A 16,753-nucleotide genomic window follows, 5' to 3' on the forward strand; every position below is an offset into this window, starting at 1 on the left:
CTTGTCGGCTGCCAAATGAAGTGCGAACTTTTGACTGGCTTAGGCGCTGGGGCGTCCTCCCCACGAGACAGCGCCTTGCCAGATGGGGTATTGTACCCAAAGACCAGTGTGCCAACTGCGGTGCTCTCGAGGGGCTCGCGCATGTTTTTTTCGAATATGTAGTTGCGGGAACAATGTGGCGGCTCGCATATAGGATGTTTAACGTCCGCATGAACCCCGACGTCAGGCGCCGGCGCAACCTTTCGAACACCTTGTGTTCACTGTTGTTCTGTTTGTGTTGTGGTGTCGCGGGTGCCTCGCTGAGGCGCACCGAACTCCCGCCCGAGCAATGCACCCAGTTTTGCAGAGGCTGCGCCTCATCATCTGGAAGTATCTGCCTGGACAGTTAGGAACGGACGGCGAGACGCGGTTTCTACGGCGCTGGCACACGCGCTTCTATGTTGTACGAGGCAGCAGACTTGAGATGCCTGTCGTCCTAATACTCCTCGCTTATATTGTTTTCCCCTCTCTGGGGAATCGTGTTATATTTAGTCTATTATGCATATGTAACCTATAGTGTTTTGTGTGTATGTATGTACCCAATAAATTCTCTTTCTGTAGGTACAATTTTTTTTTTCTAAACACTTGTACACACACACAATGAGCGATTCCAAACAGTAAGGCTAAACAAGTGTTAATACTGCAAAGTACTGTATGCGCAGGATTGAGTGCTTGTCAATCCAATAATTATATCAGGAAAACGTACTTGAGGTTTCGTAGATCATAATGGAAAATAATAAAATTTTTCAATCGTTTAGCTCCGCTTAAACCTAGTTGAGTTGCGAAAGCAACGACTGCATGGCAGCGCTTAGGATAGCTTAGAATACGCGCTGATTATGACCTCACTTCGGCATCGGCGGAGCGCGCGGCGAAGCGTGGCCGCGCACCTGTTGCCTGTGACGTCATGCGGCTCCTCACGCATGCACAGCCTGGCCCACGCTGTGCCATGCGAAATGGCTCGACCATTAGCGTAGTGTTGTGCTCGCAACAAAATTCTCTTAAAAGGTGCGCCAGGTGTACCAGGCCGTGAGAGGAAAGTGCTGGAAGACTTGCTTGCGTCAGGCTTCGAACTGCCGGGGTAGTGCGGACGAGGTGCAATGGCACTGTGACCCCGCCCTGGTGGGAACAAGACATACTGCATGACCCCCTTGGCTGGGAAAAGTCCGCTCCCCGAAACCCCCCTAACCTTGTGGTGTGGGAAGCCTGGCCTGTGGTAGCCGTAGGATAATGGTCGCAGGTCTGTCTGTACTCTTACAGGATCACACCTATAGTGCATCTTTCCATCTCACAAGACAAAAACCGGAAAAAAAGACTGTTAGCTGCGGTTAAACCTATTGTGAAGCGACAGCCGAATCATGGTTACACGTGGAATCTATGCAAGTTGCCCCCGTAGTTTTTTTTTTTTCGGTCATTGTTTTTGCTGTCGTTGCTGATGCAGAAGCGGCACCGGCGGCCATCTGCTGCTCGTCGCTCACGCCTTGCAGCATCGTCGCGGCGTTTCTCAAGACGCTCCTCACATTGCTCCGCCGTTTCCGTCGTTCTTTTGGTTTTAGCCCCTTCTCTTCTCCACAAGCTTCAGATGGCAACGCAATGTCCTCATGTTATATATACTCAAGGTTGACGTCAACGATCATATGTTCCGCCACGCAGCTGCTCCACGCTACGCTATACTTTCCATGTCTGTTGAGCTTTGACAGCAACATAGATAGCCAAAGTGGTTGGCTTAAGTTAGATGCCCGACTAGTGATCCGGAATACCCGGGTTCGATCCGAACCGCCGCCGGCTGCGCTTCGATGGGGGCGAAACGAACAGGCGTGATGTGATAACTTTATTCTTCCGAGTGCATGTTAAAGATCCCCATGTGGTTGATATTACTTCGGAGCCCTCCATTACAACACTTCTTTCTCCCTCCGCTTCCGTTCACCTTCCTCCTTTCCCCTAAGGCGCGGTTCTGGTATACACAAAACAAGTGTGGCAGATACTGCGCCTTTCTTTCCCTGTGAACAAATTATTCCAACATGACCTCAAAGCTGTCTGAAGGTCATCGGAAGTTAACGTTGATCTTGGCTTTACCTCGCGTAGTGCAGCTATCGCTTCAAAAACTCTAGGGGGCACTATGAGCCGCTAAAGTGCGATGAAGTAAAAGCGTCTATTGCGCGGAGGTCGAAGCCCTTCACTGTATAGCACCTCTTTCTTTTGTATAGTGAGCTGTTGTTGTTGTGGCCTTAGGAAGAAAGAAAAACAATGCACGGGCCTGCTACTGGCTCTGTAGCTGAGCCACCTCCGCTGCCTCGTGCGGACAGAAGAGAAAATAAAAGAAGAGGGAAAGAAGACGCGCGCCGGAACAACAGCCGTCGTCCACCACCACCGAAGCGGTGACGGGTGCAATGACGGCCTACAACAGATAAAAATCAATGGCAGGCTAGCCCCCGTCGCAAGCGGTGGTGTTGGTGACAAACATCTATTTCTACAAGGAGGTGTTTGAACCGAGGCCCTATTGGCCCAGGCCCTCACAAATCTATAGGTGGAGCTCCTATTCCGGAGCCCCAATGGCGTCTCTCGCGCCCTGGCGACCACGACGCGGAGGCTGATGGCACTCCTACCGTTTGTGGCCGCGGCGTCGCCGGCGTAGTGAATTCCTTCGCTCGCCTCTGGAGGGTGCGGACGCACGTTCCGTTGTCTCCCGACTAGGCGCGTCTCCTCTCGCGTCAGTTGAATTTCAGCTCTCGGTGGGGGCGGGTGTGTGCGGCGCCCGCTCTCACCGAGCGCTCGCTCGCCTTCGCCTGCCTCCGGCGCTGGCTCGCCCTCTCGCCCCGTCGCGACCTTCATTCCTCCGGTGCTCCGGTTATTACCGTCGCACCTCCCTGGTCCTTCTGGATCATCCCCGCTGGTCTCATCCAGCCCCCCAGCCGAAGCGGAGCCCGGATCCGTCTCCCAGCCCAACCCCCCACCCTTGCGAGTGTATCCCAGGCTGCGGGTGTTGCCAGGTCTCGCCCTGCCAGCACACCCTCCTCCCTTGAGGAGTTATCAGTGCGGCCCCCTTTTGACCTTGGTCTTCGCCTGTGGCGCACCGACGTCGCCCTCGCCCGAGGCGAGCCCCAGTGCTGGTACGGACTCGTGGCTCTCCGCCAAGGCTCCCTGCAGCTCCTTCGGGGGCGCAGTCCTGCTGGCCCATGCCAGTTTCCCGCGGACCGCAAGGTTCGCAAGCCTCGACGTATCCAGCGTCACCTGCCGCTTCTGCGGCCCTCCCTGCTGCTTCGGCAGCAATCCCGGGAACGCCGTGCTCTCGGGCCTCGACGCGCCGCCCTTCCTGACGGTTCTTCCAGCGTCGCCTGCCGCGCCTCAGCTCCGGCTGAGGTACCACTGCGGTCCCTTCCACTGCCTCCAGGATACCCCCAGAGACAGTGACCCGTGTGCTCCTCGCTCACGGGCCTAGGAGTGCCATCTTCCGAGATGCCCCCTACCCGCCGCGCCGCTGCCACGGCAGCGGTTTCCCAGCGGTCATCCCAACTGCCACCCGGACTCTCCGATGTGACAGCGCACTGCAGATCCTCTGCAGTCACCCCGGCGTCTTGTTCTCTAACCGGAAAAGGACGCTTGCCGAGAAGCACGCTGCTCGCACCTAAGCCAACCCTGCACTGGGCTCCGACTTGCCGGTAGCGGTTGCGCTTGTGTGTTATCCGCGGGGCACCCAGGATAGCCCTCAGTGCTCTGCGGACCTCCTCGCAGTGCTCCCATTCTTCGGCCCCTGACTCTGCGGACTATTGCTCGCGCGTCCTCCCCCCCTCCCAATCTTCCCCTACCCCATTCCCCTGGGCACCAAGAGTGCCGCCGCTAGCTCAGGCTGGCATACGTCGTGCCCAGTACCCCATCCCCCCTCATCATAGTAACCACCACCACCACCACCACCGTAGTGCGGGCTGCGTCGCGCTGCGCTTGTAGCTCCCATCGTTTTTGTGGCAGGCGCGATGTTTGTAGGTGCGAGTTTCGTAAACGACGAAAGAATGTCCCATGCATTTATGAATGTCAGCTGGTTTCTATTTACCGCAACGAACATCGCGAAGCAAGCGGGTGGTGTAATTTTGCTACGGGTGGAGTAATTTTGCATGTGGCCTATTACTGCGTCATCATGTATGCGCCTGTGCGCATTCTTGAGTAGTTTTATTTTGTTGACAAGTGCAGCCCATTAATGCGATCGGTCATGAATGGGGGATGCTGGTTAATTTTTTTTCATGGTCACCTTGTTTTTGTTTCGTGGAACTGGTACGTGATTTACTGCCGTCTGTGAAGCACTGCTAATGTAACACTATTTGTGAACTGTAAATCTTAAATGATTTTGAATCATATCAAGCACCATTATCACTTTATTTTGGTTCATTATATTGACCACGTACCATTAATATTGTTGTAGCTTTTGAGAGATTGACATATGCTTTTTCAGGCAGGAAAGATAGGCACGGGGGTTGAGGAGATGGTTGCAGGTGGAAAAAAAATGTTCATCACAGCTCTCGAAGGGCTAAATTGATGCTGCAGACTACGATACACTTTTGCTATGAAACAACCAAACGTGGATAACAGGGTGACCCAAGCAATGTTTATTTACAGTTAATTTCGCTCACTGTCAATACAGTGTAGTACAATACAATTTCAAATGAACATGAACCAGGGTGTGAAAGTCTGCCAGGAATTTAAAACCGCTTTATGCCTGTTCGTCCACAAAGATGCGTGTTTTTCTTTTCTTCGCACATTCTTCTTTCCCAGCACGCTGAATATCGTTTCTCAGCTTGCATGTCTTACAGTCAGTATACGACGTTGTTCGTTCCAAGCACGAAGGGTCGAAGTGAACAGCACAGACCTACAGGAATGCAAAATATGCGTGTGAGGGACATAGTATCAGTGCAAGAAAATTGCTCTCGTAAATGGCAAATGCCCAAGCAAATAAATTAAACCAGCAATTTATGTATTTCTACCATTACATTCTCAGGTTCCCTTTTTCACTCATATAAAAAATTGGCAAGTTTACTACCACAAATGTGACCTTTGTGTAAAAAATAAGCAATGTACTGGTTCCTTATTGACAGTAAACCTGGCAACATATGCTCAAACAACGGCAATACATCGGTAGTAAAATCTAAAACTTTCCAACGGCGTGCTTTTTTCAACGTGCCGCATATTTAAAGTTTTACGCGAAAGTGTATGCAACTCGTTCGCCCGAAAAGCCGCCGGCGTTGTAGTTCGCACGATCACGTCGGAAATAATCGGACGCTGCATGAAAGGCGCGATTGAGGCGTCCACCGAGATGCTGTGATGCGAGAGAGTTACTGCACCCATCCTTTCCTAAAAATGCCGGTTGAAATGTTCACCGATATGTCGAGATGTGAAAGGTACTGCGCCCTTCCCTTTCTTGATAATTGTGGATATGGGAAAGGAAATGGTTTGGTTTGTGGGGTTTAACGTCCCAAAGCGACTCAGGCTATGAGAGACGCCGTAGTGGAGGACTCCGGAAATTTCGACCACCTGGGGTTCTTTAACGTGCACTGACATCGCACAGCACACGGGCGCCTTGCTTTTCGCCTCCATCGAAAAGCGGCCGCCGAGGCCGGGATTCGATCCCGCGTCCTTGGGAACAGTAGTCGAGCGCCGTAACCACTGCGCCACCCCGGCGGGGCGGAAAGGAAATGGCGCAGTATCTGTCACATAGTTCGTTGGACACAAAACGCGTTTGTGGAATCGGCGTTCGGAGAAGCGTCTCCAGAGCGCAAGCAGCGTAGGGGTGGAACGCTCACGATGACACACTGATGCTTTCGCGTCCGCAGCTTTAACTGCACTCTGATTTTGTGGAGTCGATGTGCACAAACGCGTCTTTTGCGCAACCAGCGTTCCGGTCGAACGCTCATGATGACATACCGATGCTTTCGCGTGCACGTAAGCAGCCTTAAGCCCTCTGAATTTTTTTTCCCCTTAAGGTTACCTTCTGCACTGAGGAATTTTGCATCAAAAACTCCTGCACCTCTGAGAGCTTACACATTGACCACGCAATAAATAATGTAACGCGAAGGGAATATATTTACATAAACTTTACAAATGACTCAACCGAGGCAGCGGCAACAGAGAAGGTTGTAGCCGTACTTCATACAGCGGACATTACGGCTAACAAAATTAATACTTTATCTCAGCACACATGCCAACGCTTCATCGGACCATTCACACGCATGACATTCTTGGTGAAACAAAATAGTTTGAGAAAAATGAAAACTAAAGAATCATTGAAAGCATTCTTACCTTGGTATATCAAGTTGGCACGAAATTCTTCCTCGGAATAGCGCGCAACCACTTCTCGAAGGTGTCTTTCTCCTTCGGAAAAGAAAACACTTGAACTTTCTTCTCAACATTATAGTTGCCGGCACGCAACACTTGTTAGGCGTTGCAGCCGTCGATAAACGCACATGGAAAACGCGCACAAACGCCGATGGCGAGCGATTTGGTCGAGCGCAACAGCGGCGTTCACATTGCAACCGGCGGCGAAGCACTCCAGGCACCGACTGCACGGCGCGGCAGCGGAGAGGGGAGGGGCATGGCGAAGTGACCGCCGGCAGGATGTGACGTCATATTTTTGGGCGCAGGCCTGGAAGTTATAGGAGGCGTTGCCAAGGTCCGCTGGGACTGTAGGTCATGGCAGCTGAGTAGCGCCGCCTCCCAGGCCTCCCTAGAAGGGTGGGTAATGAAGGGTTGGGAACGGTGGGGATTGGATGGACAGGCCCAGACCATATGGAAAACGTCCGAGAAGGTCGCTCCACACAGGCTGCAGCCCCCATTAAAGTCTGTATTGAAGTGCTTCAAGACTGCCGGGCACAGCATTGTGTTTGTAAAAATTTTGAGGAGCCTTTCGTCCGCTATCCGGAGACCTTTACAAGGTTCCGGAAAGCGGCGATGGCTGTCCTTATATGTGGCAATTTCTTTGAATGTAATAAGACATTGAGTGGGCTCGGAGTAGACTTCCCGAGCAAGTTTGAGTGCCCGGGGAGAGAGCGCGCGGGCCGCCTGATTGGCTAACTCATTGCCCAGGAGTCCCTGATGTCCGGGAGCCCAGATGAGATTGCAATTTTGAGGGTCGCTGGACCGACAGCAATTTCGTAGGATGCGCTTGGCTAGAGGAGGTATATCCAACCCAGCCCATAATTCCGACAGGCCCCCTTGGAGTCGGTAATGATGTGTTTTACTTGTGGGAGGGAGAGGGCGAGCGCAATCGCGATTTCGTCCGCGTATGTTGTGTTGTGGGCCTGGAACGTGAGTCCTGCCACTGTGTTTGTGTTGTGGACCACTGCCGCTGTGAACCACCTCTCGTGCTAGGGACCGGCAATGTCCACGTAGTATATACATGTTGTTGTCTACCATAATGCCGCTCCAGTGCTTCCGCACGCGCCTGGCGACGGCCATTATGATCAGAGTGTGGCATGTTGCGGGGAATGGGCCTGACCCTGAGGGCGCGTCTCCAGGGTTGTGGCGCTCGTACCCGTTCCTCAAAGGTGGTGGTGCATTGGATGTGTAGTCGGTCAAGAATGCGGCGACCGGATGACGTTTGTGATAGGCGCGTGTATTGGCTGAAAAGATGAGCCTCTCGGAGTTCCCGATAGGTGTTGACCATCCCAAGGTCCAACAAACGCTGGTTGGATGTGGCAATTGGGGAGGTCAAGAGCCCGTTTGATAACTTTGCGATGTATGACCTCGAGTTGGCCCTCGTTTTTGCGCATGTGAAGGTAGGGGGTTGAGTAGAGAATTCTACTCGTAACGAATGCATGTGCCAGCCGCAAGGCATCTTTGCTTCGTAACCCCCCACGCTTATTGGAGACCGGGCGGATCATACGGCCCACCTGGTCGCCATACATGCGATGTTTTGTTAGTGTCGTGTCCGGTCTGCGTTGTTGGTGAATAAAGAGACCAAGAATGCGGATCTCCTTGGCCTCTAGCTCTAATCGGACTTGAAGGAAGTGTAAGCTAGGTGAATTGATGTGTCGTCCCGAGGGGAGGGACGGATGTGGACAAATTCTGATTTGGTGGGGGCACATTGCAGACCACAGTGCGCAGCGTAAGCGTCCATCACCTCCGCTGCCTGTTGTAGGCATGTTTCCATGTGTCCAAGATTACCTTCGGTTGTCCAGACAGATATCATCCGCATATATGGCATATCGGATGCCAGGCATAGAGCTTAATTTTGCGGGAAGGTTTTTTATTGCAAGGTTGAAGAGGAGAGGGGACAATTCACGGCGCCTTGTGGTGTACCCCGGGATCCGATGGTTTAGGGTCCATGTTCCGTGTCTTGAATTCGAATGTAGGCATGTCGACCCGTGAACCAATTATTACTATCTTGAAATGATTTGCTAACTGCGGTCCTGCACATTGACCGTTGTTCCCGCGCAAACAGCCAAAGTTGGTTCACAGGAAGGGAAAGGCGCAGTATCTGTCACGCTCTGTGGACACCTGAACCGCGCCGTAAGGGAAGGGATGAAGGTTGGAGTGAAAGTGGAAAGAGAGAAAGGGGAGCCGTAGTGGAGGGCTGCGGAGTAATTTCGACCACCTGGGGATCTTTAACGTGCGCTGACATCGCACAGCACACGGACGCTGTGCGTGCGATGTCAGCGATGAGGCCACTTCGTTTCGCCTCCATCGAAACGCAGCCGCCGTGGTCGGGTTCGAACCCGGGAACTCCGGCACAGTAGTCGGGCGTCTTACCACTGCGCCACCCCGGCGGGGCGCGCAAACAGCCAGAGAAGCCAAAGAAAGGAACTATTTGTTCTGACGCTGCCATTCCTTCTGGTGTCAGCATCAACCCAGAGTGAGCCGGCGCCTATTCGTGAAGAAGCCGGAGAAAGGAACCATAACATACAATCGCTCTGCCGCCGCCATTGAGTGCTTCCTTGGTGTCGTCAACACAGAAATACTTGGTGCAGGAGCGGCGCCTATACTCGGTAGTGTTCTTTACGTTTTTGATAGCAAGCACGTGTAGGTGTTTTATGTGTATCCAGTATCCCGACCAGATTGTCAGGTGTACTACTACAGGCAAGCATCCACGTGCACGCGAAATGTAGAGCTCAAGGAGAGTGGCAACCTCAATGCCTTCCGGAATGGCCCAGAACCTTCATTGTTTTCAAGAAGATGCGTATGGGAGGAGAGCTACCAAATGACTGCAGTGGGCCACAGTTTCACACTGCTGTCTTTTGCAAGTTTATCCTTAAATCAGCTATTGGATACAATGGCTGCATTCTCTCCAACCGCTGCGTAATCCTAGTCTCTGATTTTTGCTTTGACGAAGCAGGTTCATTTCATTTCATTTCATTTTCATTTTATTTCCTTAAAGGCCCCAGGAAGGGGTGTTACATAAGGGGTGGGAAACATTATAAAAACATAGTTATTGTACATATTTTTTGACATTTTCAAGAAACTTGGATGAGCAGGTGATAACAGCGATGTCACCTGGAAGGCCGTTCCAGTCTGCAGCTGCGCGGGGAAAAAAGGAATTCGAAAAGGTAACGGTGCGTGACAATGGACGGGCGACGTGCAGGCGATGACTGGTGCGGGGTGATATGCGTGCTGGGGGAAGAATATAAGGAGCTGCCCGCATGGGACTGTTGAATATTTTATGGAATAAAGAAAGGCTTGAAGTGCGACGACGGAGAGATAGTGATGATAAACCTGAGGCTGTTTTTAGGGCAGAGACACTAACATCATAAGAATACAGGGCATGGATGAACCTGGCAGCGCGATTTTGAACGGACTCGAGAGAATTAATGAGGTAAGCTTGATGGGGGTTCCAAATGGGTGACGCGAATTTCAGTTTACACCTGACGAGTGAATTATAGGCTAAGAGTTTAACATGTTGAGGCGCGCAATGTAGATGACGTTTTAAAAATCCTAATGTTTTATTGGCCGATGATATTGTGTTAGTTACATGCAAATTCCAAGAAAGATCACTAGAAAGTGTTACGCCTAAATATTTATATGACTGAACAGGTTGTACGGGCACTCCAGAGATTACGTAGGAAAAAATAAGAGGATTACGACGACGGTGGAAGGATAAAAGTTTACATTTATGTGGGTTAAGTTCCATTAGCCAGTGGTCACACCAGTTATGTACAGCATTAAGGTCATTTTGTAGTGTTGATTGATCAGTGGGACCAGTGATGGTACGATAAACTACACAGTCGTCAGCAAACATGCGTATGTTAGAGGTTACATGTGTTGGTAGGTCATTAATGTATATAAGAAAAAGTAGGGGGCCAAGCACTGATCCCTGGGGAACACCTGACGTCACCGGAAGGAAGTTAGAGAACTTATTGTTAATAGTAACAAACTGGGAGCGATTAGTTAGAAACTCTTCAATCCATTTTAAAATGTTGGGGTGCAGATTTAATAGGGAAAGTTTTATCATTAAGCGTTTGTGGGGTACTTTATCGAAGGCTTTAGCAAAATCTAAAAATATGACGTCGGAGAATCCAGGTTAATGTGCAGGTCATGCACGAAAATAGCCAGTTGGGTTTCACAAGAGTAGCCCCTACGAAACCCATGCTGCGCGGGGTGAAAAAAGTTGTTAGAATCAAGGAAGGCCATGATATGGGTATAGATAACATGCTCCATGATTTTGCAGGGTACGCTGGTTAGAGAAATGGGGCGGTAATTTAATGGCGAGTTCTTGTTACCTGATTTAAAGACTGGAACGACCTTCCCACGTTTCCAATCGTTGGGTAGTTGGCCTGTGAGTAGTGACTGCGTGAACAACAATGACAATAAGGACGCACATGTGTCTTTGGTGTTTTTCAGTATTTTAGTGTTGATATTGTCGATACCGGCAGAAGATGACAGCTTCATGTTTTCTATCAATGATAAGATTCCTGCAGGAAAGAATATTAGGGGAGGCATAGGGTGGTGAATAAATGTCTGTTGTACAGGAAGAGGTGGATCACATTCGTTAGTAAATACGGATGAAAACGCTTCATTAAATATGTTGGCGCAGTCTGTATCAGAGATTGTTTCACTTGACTCATCAGCGATTGAAATGGTACGCGCATGTTGTGGATTAATGAGTTGCCAAAACTTCCGGGGGTTAGTGGTCAGCATTTTAGGTAAATCGGAATGAAAAAAGGTGCGTTTGGCTTCACGAATTTTCTTTAGGTATACTTTCTCGGCCTCGTAATACTTATTCCATGAGTTGTCAGTGTGCTGGTTTTTAGCTGAGCGGTAAAGGCGTTTCTTTTTGTTTTCCAAACGTTTTAATGTGTTGGTGAACCATGGGTTTTGTTGGTTGTTTCGTACGGTCATTTTAGGAATAAATTTTTCAACCAATTCTTCAATTTTCCTTTTGAATAGTGACCAGTTGTCATGAACTGTTCTTTGGTTATAGTTTGACTCAAAAAAAAGTTGGAACGCGCGAAGACCGTTGTTAATGGCAGTATAGTTTCCCTTATCATATAGTTTAATTTTTTGCTTATTGATTATGCGAGAAAGGGGTTTAATGGTGAAACATGCATGTATTATTTTGTGATCACTGATACCTGGATGATATGTGACAGATTTAACATAATCAGGACGGTCCGTCAATATGAGATCGAGGGTATTAGCGCAGTCATGGGTTACACGAGTTGGTTCGGATATTATTTGTACGAGGTTGAAATTAAGGCAAATATCCAGAAATTCGTTAGCATCGCTGTTACCCATAGCTGTTAGAGTCTCCCAATTGATGGTAGGAAAATTGAAATCGCCAAATAGTAGAATGGTGGCATTAGGGTGCTTGATTCTGATTTCATTCAATGCATTGTTAAATTTACGAGGGAAATCTGAACTGTTATTAGGGGGGTTGTAGCAAACGCCAATGAGAACTGAGTGTGGTAAAGAGTGAAGTAAGATCCACAATATTTCGATATCTGATGACAAGTTAATGTATGTGCATGATAGCTCCTGCCTAGTTGCAATGAGTACTCCCCCTCCCCTCTTGTCTTTACGGTCTTTGCGGAAAAGACGAAAATTTGGCAAGTCAGTTAGGACCTCCCTGTCAGAGATGTCAGAGTGCAGCCACGTTTCTGTCAAGATTAGTAAGTTGCTGGATGATGATAAGACCAGATTAGAAACGATGTCGCGCTTTGAAATAAAACTGCGGATATTCGTGAAAATCGCTGATAAAGAAAGAGTAGGTTGCGGTGCATGTTTAGGACTGTTTGCCGAATGTTGACGCAATGACTGCTATTTAATCTCTTTTATGGTTTGTGAAGCTTCGTCGTAGGTGTAACGCTTAGGACCGATGTGCAGGGTTTTAAAACGCAAGGCGAATTTATCTGTTATTGTTCGTGCGTAGGTAACTAGCTGTTTTCGAACGTTACGGACCGCAGGGGAAAAGTCCTCACCAATGCTATAATTTGTGCCTTTAAGCTTTTTGCCATAAGAGAGGATGGTTTCTTTGGTTTTGGATGATGAGAATTTTACAATGATTGGCCTTATGCGATCTGTGGAATAACGGCCGAGGCGGTGAGCGCGCTCGATTTGATTCGGGTCAATTTCATAATCTAGAGTGGTGGAGCAGTGGTGAATGATTGTTTGTTCTGAGTCCTGATAGTTTTCGGACGCATTAGTGTCAGGGATATTATAAAATATCAGATTATTGCGCCGGGAACGATTTTCTGCGTCATCAACGCGTTCTTCTAGTTTGATGATCTGCTGGCTCAGTTCAGTTGTTAATGTTTTCAGGCTGTCTATTTCAGAGTTAAGGGCAGAAAGAGTGGCGTAGTGCGATTCGAGGGTAATCATGCGTTTTTTTAAATCGGCTAAGGTTATGTCAGTTGTTTTGAGCTGTGCTTTGATGTCCTGCAAGTCGGAAATTAGCGTTGCTTGTCCAGTTGTCAATTTCTGCAGTTCGAATAGTATAGTCTCAGAATTCTCGGGCCCAGGGTTGGTCTCCACATCTCCCGACAAAAGTAGTAATAAACGAATGGCACGTGAACAATCAACAACAACACCAGCGCAGCACTGCAGGCTCGGCAGCTGCATTAGGAAGTAATTACTAGTTTTTTTAGCGAAAAGAGAGAACTTGTTACCAACCTGCATTATGAAGACAAACGGATTAGTAGTCTGTGCTTTTGCACAGCTACCGAGCCCACAGAGCGGCGGCGACAGATGCGACACATTTATAGATGCTTCAGTCGATGATGGTTGTCTCGCTGGGGATGGCCATGGATCCAGGGTGAGGTAATCCGGCGGCGGCGGCGCATGCAGGTCTGGGACCGGTGACGTAGCAGGCAGGAAAGCTGCATTTTCAGAAATCAGAAGTGATTGTGGGCAGACATTTCACAGAGGTTAGAGATTTCTACACTATACCTTGCCGCTCCAGTGATGTGGGCATTTTCGTTGTATCTCACCTGTCATCTTGCAAGGTGTGGCCGATATTGTGTGTCCAGTCAAAATGTATGCTGCTTCCTTATTTGGGTTCCAACATTGAGTATCTTTTCCATTGCTTCATACTATGTAATTTTGCCTCATCAGATGTATGTGTTGCATATATAATTGTCTCCTTTTTACTTAACACTTCAATGCTTTTACTGTCTGCAGCCTAATAGTTTTCACCTTTTCAGGCAATGTTTGCTATAGTTCGATTCTTATCCGATGACTCAGTCGATGTGGTGCCAACAAATTGGCTAAAAGAAGGTGAGTGTCTTTGGCCAACAGCGTTCTATGCAACTCGTACCGTCAAGGCGGTGAAACACCGAGAAGTGCCAGAAGCTTCTTTCAAGAAACACACTGTTGACGTTCTGAGTTTTGAAGGTAAGAAAACCAGTGTGTTTTCCCTGTTATCCTTTCTTAATCTTATGAGATTAAGAAAAGAGGATATATGTTGAAGTCTGCTGGTTAATTAAAGGAATATTTAATATAGCATGAACTGTCTGCATTTAATGCAACATGGATGCAACGAAGCACTAAGAGTGAAACAAAAATGTAGTCACTTTATAATTAACACCAGCACAGTTGATTTTTACTTTTATACAAAGTAAAAATTGGATTGCCACAATATAGATCACCATAATTCCTAGCTCTGGCAGCAGACTGGTCGTGTTTCATTTGTCCTGTTCATGTATCATTTATTAAAACTGATAAAATTTATCATAGTATTTTTGGAGTGGAAATTTTAAGAGTATAAGCTCTACTTTTCATACTGCAACTCCCATGATCAAATTAGGCACGGTTTTGACCTTCATCTGCTGGAGGTGTTCCCATATGACGTCCGTCACATCGCATGAATTGCTGGGGAGAGATGCTGCTGTGTACCAAGTGACTAGGCGAGGGTAGAACAGCCGATTTACTGGTGTATGGTCCTTCAATCTTGCCACGAATAAGGCACGTGCTGCTCTGAATATGTCAACTCTATGGTGCAGGCACTGAGTCGGATCATCTTGCCAATAATATAGCTTGCTGGGATGAAGTAAAGGTTATTAAGCCATACAAATATACAACCATGCTTGACAGAGGTTATGCTCATATAATGTGGTCTGACCAGGATGAACCTCCACAATTCTTCCTTCATTGTGGTCTGCCTTTGACAGTATGTTCAGGAGTGTTATGTTTACTGAATTTATAAGGAAACATTTCACATTAAGTTTTTAAACAATTGTGTTTTTGACATTCACTGTTGGAGGCTTTAAACTGGGCTAAAATGAATGCTCAACACCCAATTTTGCTTTCTTTTAGATACATACCAAAGGGCAAGATCAAAACTAAGAAAAGCTGAGGAAATAGATGACATCGCAACTTCAATATATCAAGGTATGTAGCCCTCAATTCCAGGCATTAAATATTTCAGAACTGCTGCCACTAGAGCTTTGAAAAGGTGTACTCTGGCTTTGAAAGTTGTGAACAAGAAAATACTGTGAATTAACTAGTTACTGTGCAGTTTCATTGCTTAACCATTTATCATTTATGCAAACACAGTAGCCTTATTTGCTCAGTACTTGCTAAGCTGAATGCTACCTTTGCATGATGCTATGCTTTGAATAGTTGCCATTTGGAGATGCAACACTCAGTGAATTTTATTGATCTGATTGATCGCATGTCCAAGAGAGGCTTTGGCACATCTTTCTGTGTCCTATCAGTGGTAGAATTTTGGAGTGAATAGGCCACCTGCTTCATCATCTGTCATGTGAAAAAATAACTTGTTTAAACAATTATCAGCTGTAAGTATAGTAGTGAAGAGGTTCTTTGAAATTGTGACTACTGGCTGTACTTTACTTGGCATGAGAAGTGGCTTGCTCTTTATCTGAAATGACATTTTCCCATTTCATAACTGGCAACACATGCCTACTTTGCATATTTCCTGTTAGCAGCTAAATTTTAAGGTGTTGGAACAATATAGCTGAAGTGGTGCGAGACGTGTTTTGATAAGTGAGTTATAGCGAGTGATGTCCCTGTGCACAGATATATGAAAAAGCACTGAACAAGGATGGGGGTGCCTTGGTTTGCAAGCCGGGCCAACATTTCAAGGGGCTTATTTAAGATGAAGACCCTTGTTGAAATGTTGGCTTGGCTTGCAGGCTCGGGCCCCTTCAAGCCTTGTTCAATGCTCTTTCATACTGTGCAGCCATCATCTTTCTCCTTTGTTACCCTGTGTACAGATGTGTGTTTAAAGAAAGTATGAGAGACACCTCAGTGCTATGCATTTCAATTCGATAGTAATTTAAAAAAAAAAAATGTAAATTCACTTCTAGCACTTCTACAGACTTCTCAGTCCTCAAGGTAAGAAAATTTCTAGTTCTGCCTCCTCTAATGGGCTGGAGTTCCAGGTATGCTACAAGAGCCCCACTCCACAGCTTAAAACCAAGCCCCTGAGCTCTAAAGTTTTGACAAAGCAGGTACATGTTTACTTCATGCTTCTGATTTTGGGTATGTAAACTCTTATTTAGGTGGCACAAAGAGAATTCCAGGATAAGCAGCACAACTGGGCATACACTACTCCATACTAGATGCAGCCCTGAGGTGGTTGCCAAGGCCATCCTGGATTCGAGGCCATTTTCCTCACAGGCCACTGCATATGGTACGCATAAAGTGCAAGGTTTTTCTGGTGGAATACACAGCACAAGCTTAAAAAAGCATATATTTCATTTTATTCACCTAATTACAGGACTGTGTATGGAACCCCTGGCTCGGATGGAGGAGCGCCTACTAGGTGTTGAAGTTGTGGAGGTGAGTTCATACTTAGTCCAGTCTTTACAGTACTGTGAAATCTAGCACTTCAGAAATAAGAAAACCTCCAAAGCAAAAAAATATCCAATTTCGCACAACCCTTTCAGCAGTGTCAACTTCAACACGACAATGTTTTGCTTTTATTAGGTTGAATAAAGCATTAGAGTCCATGCCACAGAATAGGGTTTGTGGAGCCTGGTTTTGTTACTTTTATTCAGGTCTCATGCAGTAAGCTGTGGAAGGGTTAATCAAGAAACTAGCAACTTATTATGGACGCCCGTGACGAACTACGGTCGGTTGTATTGTCTGATTGTAAGGTGATTGTAAACTATTTCAGATGGGTCTCATCCTTCCCCCAGATCAGCCTTGGCTATATGGCAGCCCTGACGGCTTGCTCTGCCTGTCCGGGGAGACTTATCTCCTTAAGATGAAGTGTCCCCACAAATATAAAGAAAATAATATATTCACCGCCTCAGGAGAGAGCATCCTTGACTACATCCAG

General features: G+C 47.6%; 1 protein-coding gene across 1 annotated transcript; it reads right to left on the minus strand.

Moving 5' to 3' along the window:
* Window positions 1-11,100: 11,100 nt before the first annotated feature.
* LOC146181495 (uncharacterized) lies at window positions 11,101-13,446 on the minus strand. Its single transcript, XM_084575796.1, has 2 exons — window positions 13,440-13,446; window positions 11,101-13,328 (listed from the first exon to the last, which is right to left on the minus strand). Exons 1-2 carry the CDS (start codon window positions 13,444-13,446, stop codon window positions 12,271-12,273), a joined length of 1,065 nt encoding a protein of 354 aa, XP_084431922.1. The 3' UTR covers window positions 11,101-12,270.
* Window positions 13,447-16,753: the final 3,307 nt, after the last annotated feature.

This window comes from Amblyomma maculatum, chromosome 8 (genome assembly GCF_055883805.1).
Source record: "Amblyomma maculatum isolate TAMU_Amacu chromosome 8, ASM5588380v1, whole genome shotgun sequence".
Classification (NCBI taxonomy): Eukaryota; Metazoa; Arthropoda; class Arachnida; order Ixodida; family Ixodidae; genus Amblyomma; species Amblyomma maculatum.